The 22,480-nt window shown below is 34.8% G+C and overlaps 1 protein-coding gene across 1 annotated transcript in view; it reads left to right on the top strand.

The window, feature by feature from the left end:
* Window positions 1–22,480, top strand: part of KNL1 (kinetochore scaffold 1) — a 62,764-nt gene that overhangs the window by 13,554 nt on the left and 26,730 nt on the right. Inside the window, 8 exon segments of the mRNA XM_055537387.1 lie at window positions 923–984; window positions 9,544–9,596; window positions 9,844–9,877; window positions 12,135–12,172; window positions 14,402–14,454; window positions 15,368–20,446; window positions 21,815–21,953; window positions 22,357–22,424. Coding sequence (XP_055393362.1) covers window positions 923–984; window positions 9,544–9,596; window positions 9,844–9,877; window positions 12,135–12,172; window positions 14,402–14,454; window positions 15,368–20,446; window positions 21,815–21,953; window positions 22,357–22,424 — 5,526 coding nt within the window.

The raw sequence follows: 22,480 nt of genomic DNA on the forward strand, positions 1-22,480 counted from the left end.
TTATGAATTACCTGGAGTAGTCAGATTCATAGAAACAGAAAGTAAAATTGTGGTTGTGGGGAAGTTGGGGCATATGAGGGAGTTGTTTGTTGAGTATAGTTTCAGTTTTGAAAGATGAAAAGATTTCTGGGGATTGGTTACACAACCATATAGATGTATGTAACAGTACTGAAGCATACACTTAAAAACAGTTAAAAGAGGCTTGAGTATGTTAAGTAAAATAGTCACAGAAGGACAAAAACTCCATGATTCCACTTATATGCAATGTCCAAAATAGCCAAATTCATAGAATCAGAAAGGGGGGAAGTGGTTATCAGAGACTGAAAGGAGAGGGAAATGGAGAGTTGCCAGTCAATGGGTATAAAGTTTCAGTTATACATGATGAATGAATTCTAGAGATTCACTGTATAACACTATGTCTATAATTAACAACATTGTATTGTACACTTAAAAATCTGTTAAGAGAGTAGATTGCATCAAGATCTTACCATAATAAAATTAGAAAAATTGTAAGTGATTTTATGTTAATTGTATTTTACCACAATTTAAAAAATTATTTTAATCTTAAAAATAGTATAGTAAGGTTACCATGATAGGCAATATATCACTTGTTTTGTTTCCAGTCTTTCTTCTACTGGATAGCAAAATTACCATTTATTTAAAGGAGAGAGAAAAGGTTAAGGGCAATAATCACCTTCCTTAAATATATGTTGTTTGTGTCAGTGAGCTTATCATCATTCACATTGAAAATCATATTCATGTTAAGTGCTTCTGTATTGGAATTTTTTGAAGGATCAGATTATCAAAATTAATAATATCACATTAATTTAAAATAAGACCTGGTGTCTGTCATATCATACTCTTTGAGACATACTTCTTAGTGGTTTCATTAAGAATCTTACCATATATTCTCTGCCCTTAGGAATCCAATGCTTTGAGAAATAAGAAAAACTCTCGTCGAGTCAGCTTTGCAGATACTATAAAGTAAGTTGAAAAAAATAATTTAAATGTTACTGGTAATACTTTTTTGTGTGTTACACCAAATATGTTGGTACTAACTGATTTGAATAATTGGTGTGTCAATTAGATAAACATTAGAAAATTGTTATTTAAAAGTCTGTTATGCTTAAAAGACGGAGAAGGCAATGGCACCCCACTCCAGTATTCTTGCCTGGAAAATCCCATGGACGGAGGAGCCTGGAAGGCTCCAGTCCATGGGCTCGAGAAGAGTCCGACACGACTGAGGGACTTCACTTTCACTTTTCACTTTCATGGATTGGAGAAGGAAATGGCAACCCACTCCAATGTTCTTGCCTGGAGAATCCCAGGGATGGGGGAGCCTGGTGGGCTGCCGTCTATGGGGTCGCACAGAGTCCAACACGATTGAAGCGACTTAGCAGCAAGCAGCAGCAGCATACTTAAAAGAAACACTGAAAGCATCCCCTCTAAAGTCCAGAAGAAAAACAACTATGTTTTACTGCTGTTATTTAACATTTTTTTTGAGGTGCTAAACAACAAAAATAGAGAAAAAAAATGGAGTTATAAAAATTTGAATATATTTCCTACATAATAATAATCAGAAGATAAATGTCTTTTTTTCTTTATATTATATTTTGTTGCTATAAATTTAATAATAATAGCATATAAAGAATAAAACATTACTGAAGGATACTAAGTTAAGAATTGTACCGGGAATTCCCTGGTGTGGCCAAAAAAAAAAAAAAAAGAATTGTACAAATGAAGACAAGTACCTAAATAAAAAGATTTAATATCATAAAGATATCACTTCTCCCTAAGTTATTAATTTAATGTAATTCTTATATGTAGTATTTTTATGATTATTTTCTTGATGCTCATCAATATATTTGTATTTCCTCACTGAAGAGTTATTTGAGAATTTTAAAATTCATATCTAGTAAAGGCATTTTGTGGTCATTTTCAGTTATATTGTAGTGAGAAAATGCTAATTTGTATTATTTTGATTTTTATTGACATTTTCTGTGTGATCTTATATATGATCAATTATTGTGAATTATCCATAAGTACTTGGAAAAGAAGATAATATTTTGACTATTGGAGTGTAGAATTTGCCGTATCAATTCTATCCATTTTCTACCTTTTATTATTTGGGTCTTCTGTAATCTTATATAGTTTCAGTCACTCTAATTTCCATGAATTATGGGAGGTAAATTAGTCTCTAATTGATATTGCATCCCACTCTAACTCTTTATCCAATAGTTTTTCTCTGTGAATGTTTATTCTATGTTCATTAGTGCATATTATCATTGTTGATCTTTATTCAAGATTGTACTTTCTGGTATTACAAACTAATCATCTTTGCTTTGTTTTTTGCTTTTTGATTCAGATTCTGCCTAGACTGCTGTTAAGATTTCTGTCTCTGCTAGATTTTTGCTTTCATATTTGTGGTACACCTTTTTGTATTGTTTGACAATGTATGAGCAATTGTAAAGTTAGTCTGTTCCCTCCCTTCCTTGTACTATTTAATATGCTTAAACTTCAGTTAAAACTTCATTGTTTTATATGATATCCTTTGGCATTTATAAAGGATGAGGTAGTTAGCCTACTTTTTCCTTTCATTTTTCCTCCATCCTCATTCCTTTCTTAATTTTTTTTTTTTTTTTTGAAATGTTTATCATGTGTCTCTCTCTCTCTCTCTCTCTCTCTCTCTCTCTCTCTCTCGGAATTTGATGTTAGGGAATCTGTCACATTTGCGTATCAGTTCTATTATATATATTTAATTGTTCATATCAGTTCTGTCACAATAGTTGCCCTAATTATCTCTTGGTTGGTTGAAGCTTTTTCCCTTATATTTGAGGGTTCATTTGAATAATGTTCTCTGAGTTCTTGGGTACTCAAACTGTTAGTTACAGGCTTTATACTTGACAATTTAGCTGAATATAAAATCTCCAGTTCACTTTCTCTTTAAAGAACTTGTTAATGTGGTTCTGTTCTTTTAGCATTGAATGTTTCTATGAACAAGTCAGAGGAGAGTCTTTTCATTTCCTATCTTTGAAGTTTATTGACTTTACTAGAATGCCTCTTCATTTTCACTGCTTTGGGTCTTGAATCTTGAATCAACCTTTTAATATTTTTTCTATTCCATTATGTAAATTTCTTTTTTTTTTTTTTTTTTAGTTCTACCAGTTTATTGCTACCAACCCGTGACCCTCCACCCTCATGCACACATGCTTAGTCATGTAACCCCATGGACTGCAGCCAGCCAGGCTCCTCTGTCCATGGACTTTTCCAGGCAAGAATACTGGAGTGGGTTGCCATTTCCTTCTCCACCATTATGTAAATTTCATTCAGTTCACTTCAGTCGCTTAGTCGTGTATGACCTTTTGTGACGCTATGGACTGCAGCACGCCATGCCTCCCTGTCCATCACCAACTCCTGGAGCTTGCTCAAACTCATGTCCATCCAGTTGGTGATGCCATCCAACCATCTCATCCTCTGTTGTCCCCTCCTCCTTTTGCCTTCAATCCTTCCCAGCATCAGAGTCTTTTCAAATGAGTCAGTTCTTTGAATCAGGTGGCCAAAGTGTCGGAGGTTCAGTTTCAGCATCAGTCATTTCAATGAATATTCAGGACTGATTTCCTTTAGGATGGACTGGTTGGATCTCCTTGCAGTCCAAGGGGCTCTCAAGAGTCCTCTCCAACACCACAGTTCAAAAGCATCAATTCTTCAGCATTTGGCTTTCTCTATAGTCTAACTCTCACATCCATACATGACTACTGGAAAAACCATAGCTTTGACTAGACAGACCTTTGTTGGCAATGTAACATCTCTGCTTTTTAATATGCTGTCTAGGTTGGTCATAGCTTTTCTTCCAAGGAGCAAGTGTCTTTTAATTTCATTGCTGCAGTCACCATCTGCAGTGATTTTGGAGCCCCCCAAAATAAAATCTGTCACTGTTTCCAGTGTTTCCCTATCTATTTGCCATGAAGTGATGGGACCAGATGCCGTGATCTTTTTCTGAATGTTGAGTTTTCAGCCAACTTTTTCCCTCTCCTCTCCTTTTTCTTGGGGATCGTCTTGATCACCGCCTCCTATACAATGTCATGAACTTCCTTCCATAGTTCTTCAGGTACTCTATCAAATCTAATTCCTTGAATCTGTTTGTCACTTCCACTGTATAATCATAAAGGATTTGATTTAGGTCATACCTGAATAACCTAGTGGTTTTCCCTACTTTCTTCAATTTAAGTCTGAATTTTGCAAGGAGTTCATAATCTGAGCCACAGTCAGCTCCCGGTCTTGTTTTTGCTGACTGTATAGAGCTTCTCCATTTTCTGCCACAAAGAATATAATCGATCTGATTTTGGTATTGACCATCTGGTGATGTCCATGTGTAGAGTCTTCTCTTGTGTTGTTGGAAGAGGGTGTTTGCTATGACCAGTGCATTCTCTTGGCAAAACTCTGTTAGTCTTTGCCCTGATTCATTTTGTACTCCAAGCCCAAACTTTTTTATTACTCCAAGTATCTCTTGACTTCCTACTTTTGCATTCCAGTCCCCTATGATGAAAAGGACATCTTTTTTAGGTGTTAGTTCTAGAAGGTCTCGTAGGTCATCGTAGAACTGTTCAAATTCAGCTTCTTTGGCATTAGTGGTTGGGGCATAGACTTGGATTACTGTGATATTGAATGGTTTGCCTTCAAACAGAGATGACTCTATCATTTTTGAGATTGCACCCAAGTACCACATTTTGGACTCTTGTTGACTATGATGGCTACTCCATTTCTTCTAAGGGATTCTTGCCCACAGTAGTAGATATAATGGTCATCTGAATTAAACTCATCCCTTCTGGTGAATTTTAGTTCACTGATTCCTAAAATGTCGATGTTCACACTTGCCATCTCCTGTTTGACCACTTCCAATTTACCTTGATTCATTGACCTAACATTCCAGGTTCCTATGCAATATTGTTCTTTACAGCATCAGACTTTATTTCCATCACCAGTCATATCCACAACTGGGCATTGTTTTTGCTTTGGCTCCATCTCTTCTTTCTTTCTGGAGTGATTTCTCCATTCTTCTCTAGTAGCATATCGGGCATCTATCAACCTGGGGAGTTCATCTTTCAGTGTCATATCTTTTTGCCTTTTAACTAGGGACTCAATAATTTATAAATACAATGTTTATAATCTTTGCTTTTCTGTGTTATAGTCTCTCTTAATTCCTTTTATTTTCTTTTACTTGTTTAGTTAAATTTTTCTGTTCTTTATCATATTTTCCAAAGTACTTACTCACTCTGACTCTTCCAGTTTCACCTTCTTTCTGTTGATGATTATATTTTTTCTTCTGCTACTTTCATTAATTTCATCTATTTGTGTGTCATTTTCTGTCTTCTTATCTTTTCCTTGAGTTCTTGCATTTCTGCCTTTAAGAGAGATGATTGCTTTGTTATGCTTTTTAAATCCATAGCAAACTGTGTGTACAGTTTTCATCATCTTTGGGACATTTTTCTCAGTATTTTTTTATGTTAATAAAGTATATTATGCTTTGCTTTCTTTTAATCTTTGGTGTCTTTTTGGATGGTATGCTTTTTCCTCATCATTGAATATGTTGGGTGTTCCGGAACCAGTTATTTTCAAAACATTTCTTTGGAGGAGGAGAAGATGTGGTGGTATTCCAGGGTAGCTGTTTTTCTATAAATAGGCTTTCTTTTTAGCTATCGTAAAGACAGACTGTCTATTTAATATCACCACCTTCAAATTTTATTTTCTGTATAACTTAGACTCCTTTGACTTGGCCTATAGTGAGATGAGCTCCTAGATCAATTTAACCTTGGATTTGAACAGTTTTGGATGAGACTTGATTGTTTTCATGTCCAGAAATCTTCTAGGAATGTCCTGGGCTTTAATCTGCATTATTTCCCATTCCTCATTTGTTCCTCTGTCTCCTCCAAATTCTTTACCTTAATAAACCTTTAGGATCAGACAGATTAAAGAAATTCAGTTCTGCAGTTGCCACATAAAACATGATTTTGCACTAGGATGCCCAGGATTTCAGTTGTGGGGCTGCTGGGAAAATGTTTTCTTCTTTTCCTTAGAGGAAGAGTAAGTAGATGTTGGTAAGGGGTGAAGTAGGGAGTTCCCTCTTAGCAGACACTGTGTGACATCTTTCTGTTAACTGAGTAGTTCCAAACAGTAAGTGTCTTCTGAAATATAAATTTGTTGTTGTTGACTCGTAGTAATTGTAATTATTTTATTGCTCTTTTCTGTTTATCTTTTATCTGTAAATCAGTTAATGCCTTTCTGGATAAACATGAGTTGTCAATGTTTTATATGTATTGAATTCCAAGGGTGGCGGGTGGGAGAGATATTATAAGATTTGGTATTACCGGGGAAGGCTAGCTATTGCCTGCCAGTAGGCTTCCCTTGGTGGTATATTCCTTGGTGAAGTTGCCACGATCTTCCTAGATCCTGCACTTGGTTTTGCAGACTATGATTTTTTTCCCTGTACCAAAACTGGGTGGATCTTTTAGAAATGGGCTTGTATTAAACAGATTCACTAGAGATTTGTTTGTAAATAAGAATGCTACTACTAAATATGGGCTTCCTTGGTGGCTCAGATGGTAAAGAATCTGCCTGCATTACAGGAGACCTGGGTTCAATCCCTGGGTCAGGAATATCCCCTGGAGAAGGGAATGGCTACCCACTCCAGTATTCTTGCCTAGAGAATTCCGTGAATAGAGAAGCCTGGCAGGCTACAGTCCATGGGACTGCAAAGTCGGACACGAGTAAGTGACTAACCATTTCTTCACTTCACTACTAAATATATCATGAGAAACAAATGAATCAGAACCCTTATATGAATACATCAATACATTCCTCAAAGGCATTCTACCTAAGAAAATAAATTATACTGTAAATATGGCTTGCTGATCATGGAATCTGAACTATTAGTTATGAATCTGAACTATTAGTTATGATTCAGAATGTTTAAAGGCACCAGGCTATGAAACCTAATGAATCTACCTCCACAGTAAATATATACACACCTATTATTGCATGTCTTAAAAGATTCTATTTGTACTTCCTGTATACTCCCTGAATAACTGTGGTCTGCTACTGCTGCTGCTGCTAAGTCACTCAGTCGTGTCCGACTCTTAGCGACCCCATGGACAGCAGCCCACCAGCCTCCTCCGTCCATGGGATTTTCCAGGCAAGAGTACTGGAGTGGGGTGCCATTGCCTTCTCCGAACTGTGGCCTAGGTTTGATTTAATAACTCACTTTCTCCACTTTGTTTCAGACTGACTTTTCCTTCACATGTTGTTGCTGCTGTTGTTGTTGTTGTTTTGTTGGCTTGCAAGATCTTAGTTCTCTGAGGAGAGATCGGACACGGGTAATTTTACTTAATTGCGTGCTAAGTCACTTCAGTTGTGTCCAGCTTTTTGCAACCCTATGGACTATAGCTCGCCAGGCTCCGCTGTCCTTAGGATTCTCCAGTCAAGAATACTGGAATGGGTTGCTATGCCCTTCTCCAGGGGATCTTCCTGACTCAGAGATCGAACCCTCATCTTTTAACATCTCCTGAATTGGCAGGGGGGTTCTTTACCACTAGCGCTGAATATTAATGTAAAAATAACTATTTTAAGTTTTCTGTTAAACATTTGTACTGTGTTAGATATTTTTATGTAAATTAACCTTTTTTCTTTTGAGTTACTTCGATGGGATTATAGTCCTCAAAGTAGAATTCCCAGGTTTAAAAGAAGCAGCAGTTACATAGTCATTATTACATTTTTGTTACTGGTTTTAGTAACTTTATTAATGTACCTGTTTTTCCTCAGGGTATATTTTAACACTTAATTTTAGCTGATTTGATTGATTTTATTATCTTAGTTATTTTAATTTGGATTTTATTTGTCATTACTATTTTTTCTATATTTTGCTCATTTGTGCTTTTTTTGGTCTCATTTTGAAATGTTTTATTTTTCATTTCCTCATCTACCTAGACAATATTAAAGAAAATATTTTAAAGTTTTTGTGTGATTTAACTCTTTGTTATTAAAGCATGTGTCTTTCTTGGTTCATAAACAATTTTTGCAACAGATTGTACCTTTGAAAGCTTTCCCTATATCATAGATACTGTATAGGTTGAAAAAAAATGAGAGAGCAAGGGATAACATAATTAAGATCAATTTACAGGAAAATGGAGGAAAGAACTATTTTGCAATTTCAGTTAAGTGTCTCCATATGTTTGCTAAACATGCTTTAGTAAATATGTTTTATACATTTACAACTTACTATTTGCCTACTTAATGTGTGGTGTTCCAAAATTTGGACCTTATATATAAAATAGGTAACTAATAATAACATGCTATATAGCACAAGGAACTCTACTCAGTACTCTGTAATGGCCTATATGGGAAAAGAATCTTAAAAAAAAGAAGTGTATATATATATATATATATATATATATATATATATATATATATATATATATAAAATCCACTTTGCTGTGCACCTGAAACTAACACAGCATTATAAATCAACTATACTTCAGTAAAAATAAAAATTTGGATCTTCAGACATCTAAATATATTTCGGCATTTTCTTGTTTGTATTTCTTTCATTTTTTTTTTCTCTGACTTTTTACATGTAAATTGGGTTATTCATTGTTAGTTTTCATTGATAACTTTCCTCTTAGTGTAGAATAGCAACCTTGTTTAGTTCTAATTCTTTTTTGCCATGAAACATAATGTGTTTAATTACTTCATAGTTATCTTCACTTTTCTGTTGTTTGTCCATAAATAACTTTTTAAAATATTTTTAATTTGTAACTTGCAGGTTGTAGATTGAGTTTAAAATTTTTTTAAATTTAGTCAATAGCCATTTTTAATAGGGTATTTCAACCTGTTTACATTTGTTAAAATCAGTACGCCTATTCTCTCTGTATTATTGGGTAAATTTAACTTTATTGTTGCAGATTTTTGGTTTTATTTTTAAATTTTTGTTGGAATATAGTTGATGCACAATGTTGAGGGTTTTGTTTTTAAACAAGAATGGGTTTTGTAAATGCTTTTAGAGCAATTATTAAAATAACTGAGTTTTTAGTAGTTTAATCTTTAATATGATAAAATAAATTTTTGGATGTTGTGTTATCTCTGCATTCCTGGGATAAATCCAATTTAATCATAAAATAACTTTGCTAGCATTAGTTTGCTAATATTTTGGGTTTTCTGCACTAATATTCATATATGAGATTGGCCTATAGATTTTTTTATGTGGTATTCTTACTTGGTTTTACTACTGAGGTTCTATGAAGTTTTATAAATCAATCAGAAAGCTTTATCTTACTTATCTCAAAACAGATTGTAAATTAACATCATAGTGTTCTAATTAAAACTGGAAGATTTGGGGGAGTTCCCTGGTTGCCTAGGGATTAGGATTCCAGGCTGTCACTGCTGTGGCCTGAGTTCAACCCCTGGTGGGTGAACTGAGATCCCACAAGCCATGCAGTTCAGTCAAAAAAAAAAAACTGGCAGATTTTCAGTAATCTTTATTTTCTTTTCTAGAGTATTCCAGACAGAGTCTCATATGAAAATAGTGAAAAAGTCAGAAATTTCAGGTAAATTTGTTCTGTAACCCCTACTAAATCTGTTTTCTATATGATTATGCTGTGGTTATCTAACCAGATAACTGGTATAACTTAATATCTATCTTATTGCTTAAAAAGTGTAACTTGACCTGTGAGGGGCAGAAGGTAAGGTGCGGCATTAGTATTTTTTTATTGTTGTTAACATCCTTATGTAATTTTTCTAATACTTTATTACTGTATTTTTTAAAAACTTTAATAACCCTTTCTCTATTTATAGAAACAGAAGCAGGAGAAAATGTCCTATTTATACAGTAAGTAAGAAAAGTGTGATGCAAATTATACTTTAAATGTTGTTTATTCCTATTATTTGTTTTTAAAGTTAATATTCTTTCTGTTTTTTATTTTAATTCCCTTTTGTGTAATACTTAGGATTAATTCTTAAAACACATTATTTGCATAATAATTTAATATGCTGCTATGGCTGTTAAGTATAGCTTATCCTCTTAAGAGGGATGAAACATTCTACTTTCATATGTAAATCTTTAAAATACATTCTCTAGTGGAAAACAATAAATACCAGGTCTTCAGATTTTTTTCATTAAATGTTTTTATTATAATATTAATTCAAAAATTAAATACCATAGAGCTTGAACAGATGGAAAGATGCTTGTCTTCCTCATAAGAGAAATATAACTTAGGCTATATTGAGATATAATGTTTATCTAATCAATTAAGAATCTAGGCAAAAGAAAAAAAGAATCTAGGTAAAAAGTCATTCATTGGTAGTAGGTAAATATTATAGAGGGCTTCTCAAGTGGCACTACTGGTAAAGAATCTGCTTGCCAGTGCAGGAGACACACGAGACTTGAGTTTGATCCCTGGGTTGGGACGATCCTCTGGAGGATGAAATGGTACCCCACTTCAGTATTCTTGCCTGTAGAATCCCTGTTGGGCTACAGTCTATGGAGTCACAAAGAGTCAGACATGACTGAGCATCTGAGCATATACTGTAGAAGACAATTGCCAATGTAATTCCAAATTTTAACTTCACTTGCTCTTTGGCACAGAGATTTCATGTAAGATGCAAAAGATTCTAAATGTCTATCACTAAGAGATTGGTTAAATAAATATCAGTTTGTCCATGTAATTGACTAGAGCTGAGCTGGAAGGAAAAGATTCTCTGTATATACTTATACAGAAAAATCTCTAGGCCATATTACTCAGGCTTCTCACAGATAAACACTATTGATAATTTTGGATGTCCTTGGAGAAATTATATATATATATGGAGAAGGCAATGGCAACCCACTCCAGTACTCTTGTCTGGAAAATCCCATGGACGGAGGGGCCTGGTGGGCTGCAGTCCATGGGGTTGCTAGGACACGACTGAGCAACTTCACTTTTACTTTTCACTTTCATGCATTGGAGAAGGAAATGGCAACCCACTCCAGTGTTCTTGCCTGGACAATCCCAGGGACAGGGGAGCCTGGTGGGCTGCCGTCTATGGGGTCGCACAGAGTTGGACACGACTGAAGCGACTTAGCAGCAGCATATATATATATGTGTGTGTGTGTGTGTGTGTATATATATATATATATATATCTAACTACATGTTAATCTTTAGCTTTTTAAAAAAAAAAAAAGACAAAAATGGGATCACTTAATGTCTTGTAGCACTTTCCATGTTGTTACATATAGATCTACCTCAGTCTATTATAATATGCTGTATGTCAGCACCAATGTTTAGTCAGCTCCCCATTGATGGACATTTGGGTTGTTTCATTTTACTTACCTTTTTTTCCTAGAAAATGAGCTGCTTTAAAGGTCACTCTTTTCCCAAAAATTAGGGAATTCCCTGATGTTCAGTGGTTAGGACTCTGTGCTTCCTAACCACTGCAGGGGGCATGAGTTCAATCCTTGGTTGAGGAGCTAAGATCCTGCAAGCCACAAGGCACAGCCAAAAAAATTTAAGAAAAAAAAAAGGAAAGAAAAAGCAAGCAGTGTATGTTAAGCATATTTTTATAGTGTTCTTGATATTTAAATTTCTGAAAAAATTTAATGGTAAGTTCCTTTAATTGCCTTGTAATTTTTTCTTCCAGATTAGATGTGCTCAGTTGCTAAGTCATGTCCAATTCTTTGCGTCCCTGTGGACTGTAGCCTGCCAGGCTTCTCTGTCCATAGGAGTTTTCAGGCAAGAATACTGAAGTGGGTTGCAATTTCCTTCTTCAGGGGATCTTCCTGACCCAGGGATCAAACCCACTTCTCCAGGGGTGTCTCCTGCATTGGCAGGCATATTCTTTACCACTGATCTATGTGGGAAGCCCACTTATTAGATGCTGCTGCTAAGTCACTTCAGTCATGTCTGACTCTGTGCGACCCCATAGACGACAGCCCACCAGGCTCCCCTGTCCCTGGGATTCTTATTAGATGAGTCTTTTTTAAAAGATATCTTTGGAGTTTTCTGCCAGTTATCCTGTGAAAACATTTCACCTTCCCTCCTCTTTCAACTGTTGGAATTCTTGGTAATTATCTGGAGTATAGATTTTTTAATTACTCATTAATTTTTAGGAATAAGAATCCAGAAGATAACTACTGTGAGATAACTGGTGAGTATGATCAGAATGCTTTTCTTCTTATCATGTGTTTTTCTCTTCATCTAGATTCCTTAAAAAGTAATATTTAAGAGTACCGTGAACAAAAAATATAGAGGAAGTGTTGATCTTTACACAAGCTCTTTAATTTAAAATTTAACAAACTTACTAATATTTCTCTCAAACCTGCTATTCCTTGTTTCTATGTTGAACTCCCATTCACAATCACTCACTCAAGTAGTTTTTAAACTTTTCCTTCTTTCCATATATCCTTTTGGCCCTATTCTCTTTCAGTTCTGTCTTTGAAATATCTTGCCTATCTTGTTACTTTTTCTCTGCCTTCTGCCAGTATTTGAATTCAAATTTCTCTGCCTTCTGCCAGTATTTGAATTCAAATCCTCACTTGAATTCTTGCTTGGACTATTGTATTTAGTTTCTTATCCTTCTAATTCATTCTATGTATATTGAAATCTTATTGTATTACCCCCCATCCTAAAATTGTTCAAAAGACACTATTTTGCTTACAGGATAAAACCCATACTCCTTAGCATAAACTTAGAAAGCCTTTTATAATTTCACTTGTCTTTTTCTCCAACTTTATCTCCAGCCCTTTACAGGCATATTTTGCTCTGGCCCATGAATAACTACTTGCATTTTCCCATATGGTCTTTTTTCTGACTGTGTCCATTTGTAAATGCTGTTTCCTTTACCTAAAGAGATCTTCCTAATCCAATTTGTCTAACAGTCTTCTCATCTTTCACTTAACTTAGGTTTTCCCTTAGCTTAAGTGCCATTCAAAGTAGCCAGTCCACAACTGTTATAGTCCATGATAAGAAAGGAACTTGCACTATGGTAGTAAGCTACTGTTTAGTTAGTGACTTTTTTTTCTTAGTAAAGCTTTACGGACGAATTTTACAGTGGCTGCAAGTTCCTTATATTAAATTAATTGATATTAAGCAGTTCACAGATTGACACCATACATTAAGTGGTCCTGGCTTAAATTGAGCCTTCTCTGTCAAAACCAAGCAGATAGTTACTCTGATGTGTGCTCTCAAAAAATACCCTTTTTATTTTTCAGTCTATTGTAGAATTTATCATACTGTATTTTAGGTATTTATTTTTGGCTCTTTTATTAATCTAGAAATTCTTTGAGTCCAGAAACTTTGTCTTGTTTTTTTGTGCTTTGGCATATAGTTGAGTTTTGGGGCACATATATGTTCTGAATCAATATTTGTTAAATAAATGACAAGAATGCAAGCTTGATATGTAAATAAGGCTTTAATAAAAAGCCCATAATCACTTCATTATATTCAGTCAGGGTTGCCATAACTATTGAAAATATTCTAAAGATTTGTCTTAAACCTTAGTATTTTTAGATATATTTCTTGTTTTATTATAGCATCTTCAGTCACTTCCTTGTTTCCAAAGTCCAGTTTGCCCCCCAAAACTTTATATTTCAGTTCTAAAGTGTCTTCAATCTAATCTCTTATTTCTGTTCTTACTGTCTGTTGCCCTAACACAAGTTCGACTCTGTACAGTGCTACATCTGAACTATTAGAGTAGCTTCCTCATTGGTTCATCTTCTCTTGAATCTATTTTCTTCTCTTGAATTATTTTTATAAAATGCACATCTCATCTGGGAACATCTAGATTCCTTAGCATAGAATAAAAGATGCTCAAAATCTTACCCTAACAGGGACTTCCTTGGTGCTCCAGGGGCTAAGACTCCATGTTTGCAATGCAGGAGGCCCATGTTTGATCTCTAGTCAGGAAATCAGGTCCCACATGCTGCAACAAAGATCATGTGTGCCATAACTAAGACCCAGTGTAGCCAAATAAATACATTTTTTAAAATAAAAATGTTACCCTAACATTTCAGTCTTAGCAGTTGGTACTCTTTAGTGTGTAACTTCTACTATCCAGAAAATAAAAATGGAGACGTGAAGGAGGAAAAAAATTAATCCATACTTTCCATCTTTAGAATCCCACCTTTAAAAATTTCTGCCACATTCTAAAAATATTTCAGTATGCAGAGAATATAGTAATCACTGATCTGTCTGTTTCTAAAGTGGGACAGTTTGAAAGTCTCAGTAAAATTTAATACCTAAGTCTTTAGAAAGGACTTAGTAACTGAAAAAACTTTAGTAAATACTTGTAACTGATGAAACTCCTGTGAATAGAAAAATCAGGCTCTTTGTGATATATACTTTTGTCATGACTATAGTTTTTCTTTTTACTCAATAGGAATGAACACATTGCTTTGTGCTCCCATTCAGACCCAGATGCCCCAGAGAGAGGTATGAGTTCATTCAAATGCCTTCATTTTTTAATTTTGTTTAATAGTTTAAAACACAAAAAATTTAATGTTAATGACATGATTTAGAAATTACTTACCAGAATGAACCAACATAGACTGGAAAAGCTACCTACCTTTCCAGTTAACTTGTTGTTCAGTCGCTACATCGTGTCCAACACTTTGCGACCCCATGAACTGCAGCACACTAGGCTTCCCTGTCCTTCACTATCTCCCAGTTAACTAAGTATAGTTAAATCACTTCCAGTTTAAATAATACAGAAATATGTTAATTATAGCAGAAATTCTCAAACTTTATGAGGCATATGAATAATCTAAGAATTTGGTTAAAATATAGATTCTTATCCCCTAGATCTGGGATAGGTCCTGAACTTCTATACATCTCTCCCAGGTGACAGTAATGCACTGGTCAACAGACCATACTTTGAGTAGCAGAGTTAGACCATGTCTTTACAAGTAAAACCACTGCATTCAAAGAAAACTTAACCCCCAGGAACTTCGAGTGTACTATAATTTAGCCATCATGCGCTTATTCCAAGTTTTTTTTTTTTCACTTAGAATGAGAATGACCTATCTAATATAATTTTCATTTCAGTTACATTTGGTATTGTCAGTCTTTTCATTTTTTAGTCATTCTAGAGGGTGTATAATTAACATTATAATTAATGGTTAATTATAATTAACCTTCAAAAACTGCAAGTATTCATAGACTTTAGAAAAACATTTTAATAATAAATTACATGCTACTCACCATACCATTGATTCACACAAACCAATGTATCATGAAACCATCATTTAGGATTGCTTATATAATCTTTCTATATAGTACATGTTATAAAATACCCTTATAGAAGTTTGTACTTTATCTGATCTCTTACATTTTGCTTTTGCTGTAGATTTCAATGACAGAATACAGCCATGAAAGGAAACATGCAAATGACCAAACAGTCATCTTTTCAGATGAAAACCAGATGGACCTGACAGCAAGTCACACTGTGATGATCACCAAAGGCCTTTTAGATTGTACCAAAAGTGAAAAGTCCACCAAGATAGATACTGCATCGTTTCTGGCCAACTTAAAACTCCACACTGAAGATTCAAGAATGAAGAAAGAATTAAATTTTTCTGTAGATCAGAACACTTCTTCAGAAAAGAAGATAAATTTCAATGACTTCATAAAAAGATTGAAAATAGGAAAATCAAATGCTTTTCCTTTTACAGGACCTGATAAAGAAAATTCTGAGATGCCTATTCATTCCAAAGAAGCAAATAAGACCACTTCTGTACATCAAATGCATGTATCTCTTGGTGTAGATGAAAATACCAGGAATATGACTAGACTCTTTAGAGAACAAGATGATGGAATGAATTTTACCCAGTGTCATACAACCAATATTCAGACTTTTGTTCCCACATCCAGTGAGGCCAGCTTAAGGGAATTTAAAGGTGATGATATTACAGTTTATGGCAATGACTTCATGGACTTGACAATTAGCCACACTGTACAGAAGTTACCTTCAGCAGATAATCTGCCTGAAATAGAAAATCAAACTCAGGATGTCATGATGGATGTTTCAACATGTTATGAAACTAAAGCACTAGAACAGAAGACAGTCTTTAAGGATAAACTGAATGATGCTTTCCAAGACCTTTCCTTTAACCCTGAAGGTAACATGCATATGATCAGAAGTCATATTACAGGGACAGAAATTCAAACAGGCACACAGGCTACCAACCAGAATATCAGACCATTGGCCACGATCCCAGAATCTAAATATTCTGGTCCAGGTATGCAAGATGATAAGACATTTTTCTATTCTAGTTGTAATGATGTTATGGAACTGACCAAATGTCACTCAAGTATGAGAGAGGAGAAAAATTTGGTAAAGGATGACAATAATTATTCTAAAATGTATCCCAATCCAGATGGCAACTCTCTTCTTGGAGAGAAAACTGTTTATTCAGGAGATGATAGCATGGACATTACCAAGAGTCACACAGTTAAAATCGATAATCAAATTTTTAAACAAGTTCAGACAAATGCACAGAAAGCAACTGCACCAGTATCTGAAAAAGAAATGATGATCCAAAATCACATAATTGTGTCAGAGAATTGGGACATAAATGTAAATTGTCACTCCGTTCCTCTTGTATCTAAGGAAAGATTACAGCAGAGCCCGGAAAATCCTTTATTTGTTTCATTGACTGACAAAAGGACTGAAATCTTCATGGATGAAGATATGGATTTGACTAAAAGTCACACAGTTAATTTAGGAAGTCAGTTTCCTCTTGCATCTTATAATCTGACATCTGAGAATACCAGTAAATCTCACTCTCACAGCAAAAGCCTTTCTGATGAATGGGAAAAAATGACGAAAGATCATATTGACCTATCCCAACAACAAAACATAATATCTAAGAACATCCCAGCTAATACCTGGGACAAAGAAAAAAGTCAAGTTTTGAAGATTTCACCCTTTCTTGATAAAGATTCTCCTCAGTCACCTGATATTAACCAGGATGTAGCAACAAAACATAATATAGTATACTCTCGTGAAGATCTTGACAAACAGGTACCACTGGGAAATAACAGAAATACAATTTCATGTGAGCAAGCTTTGTTTCCTACTTCAAAGCCGTTATTTTCATCAAGAGGATGGCCTGCCATGAGAAATCATAATGTTGTTAACAGTCAAACAGTAAAATCTGTACTAGGCCAGAATTCTAAACTGCCTGAGCCACTAAGGAAAAGTTTAGGTAATCCCATTCCTGACTGTTCTGACAAGACAGTTATTTGTTCAGAGAAGGAAGAAGATATGGATCTAACCAACAGCCACACTGTCATTACTGGATTTGGTCCTTCTGAAGTACAAGAACTAAGTAAGACTAATTTAGAAAACACTAATAGCCAGTTATCAACAATAAACAGACAGAAAGCTGTAAAAGTTAAAAAATGTAATGAAAGTCCTATAGAAAAAATGGGAGTGTTTATTTCTACTGGTATCATGGATGTGTTGGAGGACAAAAATGTACAGAAATCCGGAATTCTGAATGAAAAACAAGATGTCAAAATTTGTGGAAGAAAAAGTCTTGGCAGACTAAAAGTTGATAAGACTGTTGTATTTTCAGAGGGAAATGAGAATGATATGGATATCACCAAGAGTTGTACAGTGGAAATAAATCATAGACCTTTACTAGATGAACATGATTCCCATTTGGTGCCTTTGGTAGGAAATTCTAACACTGTTTTATATGCATGTGGGCAAGATGACATGGAGGTCACCAGAAGTCACACAACTGCTATAGAATGTAAAACTGTCTCACCAGATAAAACAACTACTAGGCCTGTGGACAAAACTGTAATGTTTGTAGATAATCATGATGAACTAGAAATGACAAAGTCCCATACTGTTTTCATTGACTGCCAAACAAAGGAGAGAACTGTGCTTCCAGATAGACCTGACTTTGAACTATCCAAAAGAAAAAGCCTAGAAAAATCAAAAGTGACCCCTACTGCTACTGAGGAGAGTGTTTTTTTCCCGCAAAATGTCAAAAGGGATCATTCAGTCGCAAAAGTCAGCCAGCTGACACTACCAGGGAAATGGTCTAATCATGGTCCTTTAGAGAAAGCTGAAGCATTTATAGCTGATAACATGGAAGTGTCTAAATCAACCATTTGGAAAAATGACAGAAATGTACAAAAGCCTATATTGCTGAATGAACCTCTATCAGGCAAAAATCAGAGAAGGAAAAGCCTTAGATTCAAAAATGACACAACCATTGCATTTTCAAAGAATGATAAAAATGATATGGATGTCCTCCAGTGTTGCACAGTGGAAATAAATAACAAAAGTGTCCTGGAAGATAGAGAGGACTCCCATCTGGTGCCTTTGGAAGGAACTTCTAATACTGTTTTGTATACCTGTGGACAGGATGACATGGAGATCACCAGAAGTCACACGACTGCCTTAGAATATAAACCTCTCTCACCAGATAAAATAACCACTAGGACTACAGACAAAACTGTTATGTTTGTAGATAATCACAATGATCTGGAAGTTACTAAGTCACACACTGTTTTCATTGATTGTCAAGCCACAGAGAAAATACTTCAAGAGTGCCCTGCATTTGGAATAGCAAAAAGAAAAACCTTGGGTGTTTCTTTTCCACAAGATGGTAATTCTATTCAAGAAGTCACTAAAAAACAAGCACTGGCTGTAGAAAACAAAATCGTTCTTCACAGTGAGCAAAAACATAATGTGATACCCTTTGTTCCTACTAATACATTGTCTGGGGGTCAAGGTGAGACAGATGTCAAATTTCATAGCACTTCTGTGGATGAAGAAGTCATGAAAGTTGTAAGCCAGGCCTATACATTGGAAAAAGCCAAAATTGAAAGCTATCAGTTAAATAGTACAGATAGAAGAAATGTAGATTTTACAGGTAGTCCTGCAACTGCTATTTGTGGATCTGGTGATAATTATTCCTGTTTACCTAATGTTACTTCCTTTTTTGGTAATTTGGAAAAGAATGTCATGTCCTTACATGATAAAGATGAAGATTTAAAAGCCAGTCATTTCCCAGTGCAAAATGATCTTCCTCATGCAAACAATTCAGCCAGTGATGATTATTTGAAATCTGAGGGACTGTCTCATTCTGTTCCTTGCTTGTTAGAGAAGGAAAAAGTTGTTCAAACCAATACCCAAGGACAGTTACATTGTGCCCCAAAAGTGCTAAAAGATCAAGATCTGATTAAGGAGCCCCCAAATCTAATATCAAATGAAACTTTAGTATATGGTGAAGATTCGGGGGAGATGGCTAAACTTAACTCAAAGCCAGTGTCTTTTAAGCTTCCAAGGGATCAAGTGGAGCCCTCTGTTGATAAGGCAGAACACAGTTTAAAGAAGACCTTTGTTGATGATGTTTGTGTTGTTTCTCAGCATCATCTGTTAACCCAACTACCTCCATTACCTCAACAAGGACAGAATAGTGTCAATAAAGATGAAGCAATATTGTCTAAAGCTGGAAATAATTTAAATATTGTTGGAGGAAATTCCTCTGAACCCACATGTGAAAATGATTCCACAATGCTCTATAATGGGAAACAGTTTACTACGGCCTATAAAAAAGAACCAAAGAAAAATATTCAAACAGCTAAATGTAATACAGCTATAGATTTCCACAGTAACTCAGCCTTGACTAAGCAAGTTATTCAAACTCTTATCAATCCTCGAGAAGCGTCAGACCCTGTGATTGCAACTTGTAGTGTCAAACCAAATCTGAATAACTTAAATGGAAAAACTGAAGAATTTTTAGATTTCCAACCAGTGCATTTACCACCTTCTCCAGAACAGTTACTTGAATTAGTAAATAAGGCACACCGTGATATGAGTATAGTGCAAGCTACAGAAGCACATAATGTTAACACAGTGTCTAGCAATGCTAAAGATGATAGAGATGAAGAAAATAACATTCCACATAATGGAGCCGAAGCCACCTCTGTACCATTAATGACAACTGTAAAAGATAAAATGAGGAGATGTTCTTTGGGAATATTTTTGCCCAGATTGCCAAACAAAAGAAATTGTAGTGTCACTGGTATTGATGATCTGAAGCAGGTTCCAGCAGACACAACTGATTTAAATCACTTAGAAACTCAGCCGGTTTCCAGTAAGGATTCAGGCATTGGAATTGTTAGAGCTAAACTGAACTTAAGTCCATCTCAATATATAAATGAGGAAAATCTCCCTATATATCCTGGTGAGATTAATTCCTCAGACTCTATCAGCATAGATACTGAGGAAAAGGCTTTGACTGAGACTTACCAAAAAGAGACTTCACCCTCTGAAAATAAAATGGAAGAAACCTGCAATAGCCAAAAAAGAACCTGGGTACAAGATGATGATGATATTCAGAATGAGAAAAAAATCAGAAAAAATGAAATTGTGTTTAGTGATACTGCACAAGATCAGGAGGTAAGCCCTGTCTTGAACTAAGAAATGTTCTTGATTGTCTTCTTTTTAATTATGAGTATTCTTGAATTTTAATTTTAGTGTTAGGTAAGCAGGAATTGTTTCCAGTTACAGGCCTGGAGAAATACTTCTGTATAAAATCTTAAAGAAATTAATTGACTAGCAGGTAGACTTAAACACAGTTTGAAGTGACAAATGGTCACAAAAAATGAAATGGGAAGTAGAAAAAATTAATATTGATTGTGTAATTCTAAATATTCTGTCACTTCTAGTGATTTGTCATTGTGACTTTGCATATAAAAATCTCTAGGCAGGGTACATGGAGTTTGATAAGTCATCTTCAGTGTTAAAATGTTTGGAGGGTAAAAAGATTTATTATGCAGACTGCATAAAGAAACGATGGACTGAATTTTCTTGACTAATGAAAATATGTAGAAGCTGAGAGTCCATTTCTTTCGAGGATGGGAGAATGCCTAGATCAAACCCAGTACCTCAAAGTGAAGTAAGATTTTGTGTTTATTTAAAAACACTGATTTGGATAACTTGGGGAGAATACAGGCTTCCCTGGTGGCTCAGTTGGTAAAGAATCCTCCTGCAATGCAGGCGACTCCAATTCGATTCCTGAGTCAGGAATATTCCCTGGAGGAGGGATAGGCTACCCACTCCAGTATTCATGGGCTTGTCATTTAGACTGAGTTTTGTAAGTGGAGAAATAAAGATTTGAAAGTATCATAGGTTCATAGAAACAAAGTTTAAATTCTGTTAAGTTTGTAAGTAAGCTTAGAAGATGATTTCAGTTAGATGAAAATGGCAGATAGAAAATGGTTTCAGATAGATGAAAATGACACTTAAGTCTGTAAAGTAAAATAGTTAAAATGGTAAAACCAGGACCATGTGACTTATTTGACTTCAACCAAAGGAGTCTTGGTCATCTGGGGAAGGAAATACTAAAGCCTAGAAATAAATTTTTTCTCTGTACTCCAGACAGGGCTATTTTGTATAGTCAGTATTCTCTTCTGTTTTCTACAGTGTAGTAGCCCTGACCCTGGTGTCTAGTAGATGAATAACTGGATAGGTCAACATTTGGTAGCTCATAGGATCTGGTTATAACCTGGATACCACTGAGAAACAATTTTCTCATATAGTATAATGCATAATGTTATTTCATTATATTTTTAAATAAAATTACTTTGAACTTCTAAAAGCCTACTAAGCTGCTTGTTACTTATTCTAATTCTTTACTAAAGAATTTTATATGATTACAGATAAATTTTATGTTAGAAGTATTTCTCCTGGCATTCAGCATTTAGTCATTATAATTAATAGTGTAATAACTTTACTCTTATGGTGTTCCTTTATTGATGATTTCAGATTTCTGATCTCCGTGCTGAAGGAGAGATGGATAAAAATGCTAACAGTGTATTGATAAAAAGCCTGAGCAGAACTCCGTCTAGTTGTAGCAGTTCTCTGGATTCAATCAAGGCTGATGGGACCTCTCTGGACTTAAGCAGTAAGATTTTAATGAAGACTAAATAAGAGAAATCATCTGTTACTTGACTAATAATACATGTATTTCAGTTTAGGAGATATTTGAAATTTGTATAAGATTTTTGGGAGTTATAAATAGTTGATAAGTAAAGTAATATTTAGTTTATTTTTAATTCTTAGTTGTTTTAACAAATTGAGAAGTGTTATATTACAAGAGTGATTTTCTTAAGAAGCTTAAAATTAGTAGAAAAATAATATGGAGCCCTTAAAACTAATATACTTTACCCTACAAATGACTGTCTTCCCAGAAGGATCCTAGCAGATAGCTTCAAGAGCATGAACCACACATAAACCTGAACAATAATTAAAACTAAGTTTATAATTTAATTTAACTTGTTCATCACTTGAATTTGCTTTACTTTTAGCACACCTTGGTAGTCAAATAGAATCACAGTTTCTCAGAGATACTGTTTGTGAAGAGAGCTTGAAGGAGGTATGAAAGTATTTCTCATTTCTTTTTAATAGTTTTATTTATATTTTTTTTTGGCT

Source organism: Bubalus kerabau, chromosome 10 (genome assembly GCF_029407905.1).
Source record: "Bubalus kerabau isolate K-KA32 ecotype Philippines breed swamp buffalo chromosome 10, PCC_UOA_SB_1v2, whole genome shotgun sequence".
In the NCBI taxonomy this organism is placed as follows: domain Eukaryota; kingdom Metazoa; phylum Chordata; class Mammalia; order Artiodactyla; family Bovidae; genus Bubalus; species Bubalus kerabau.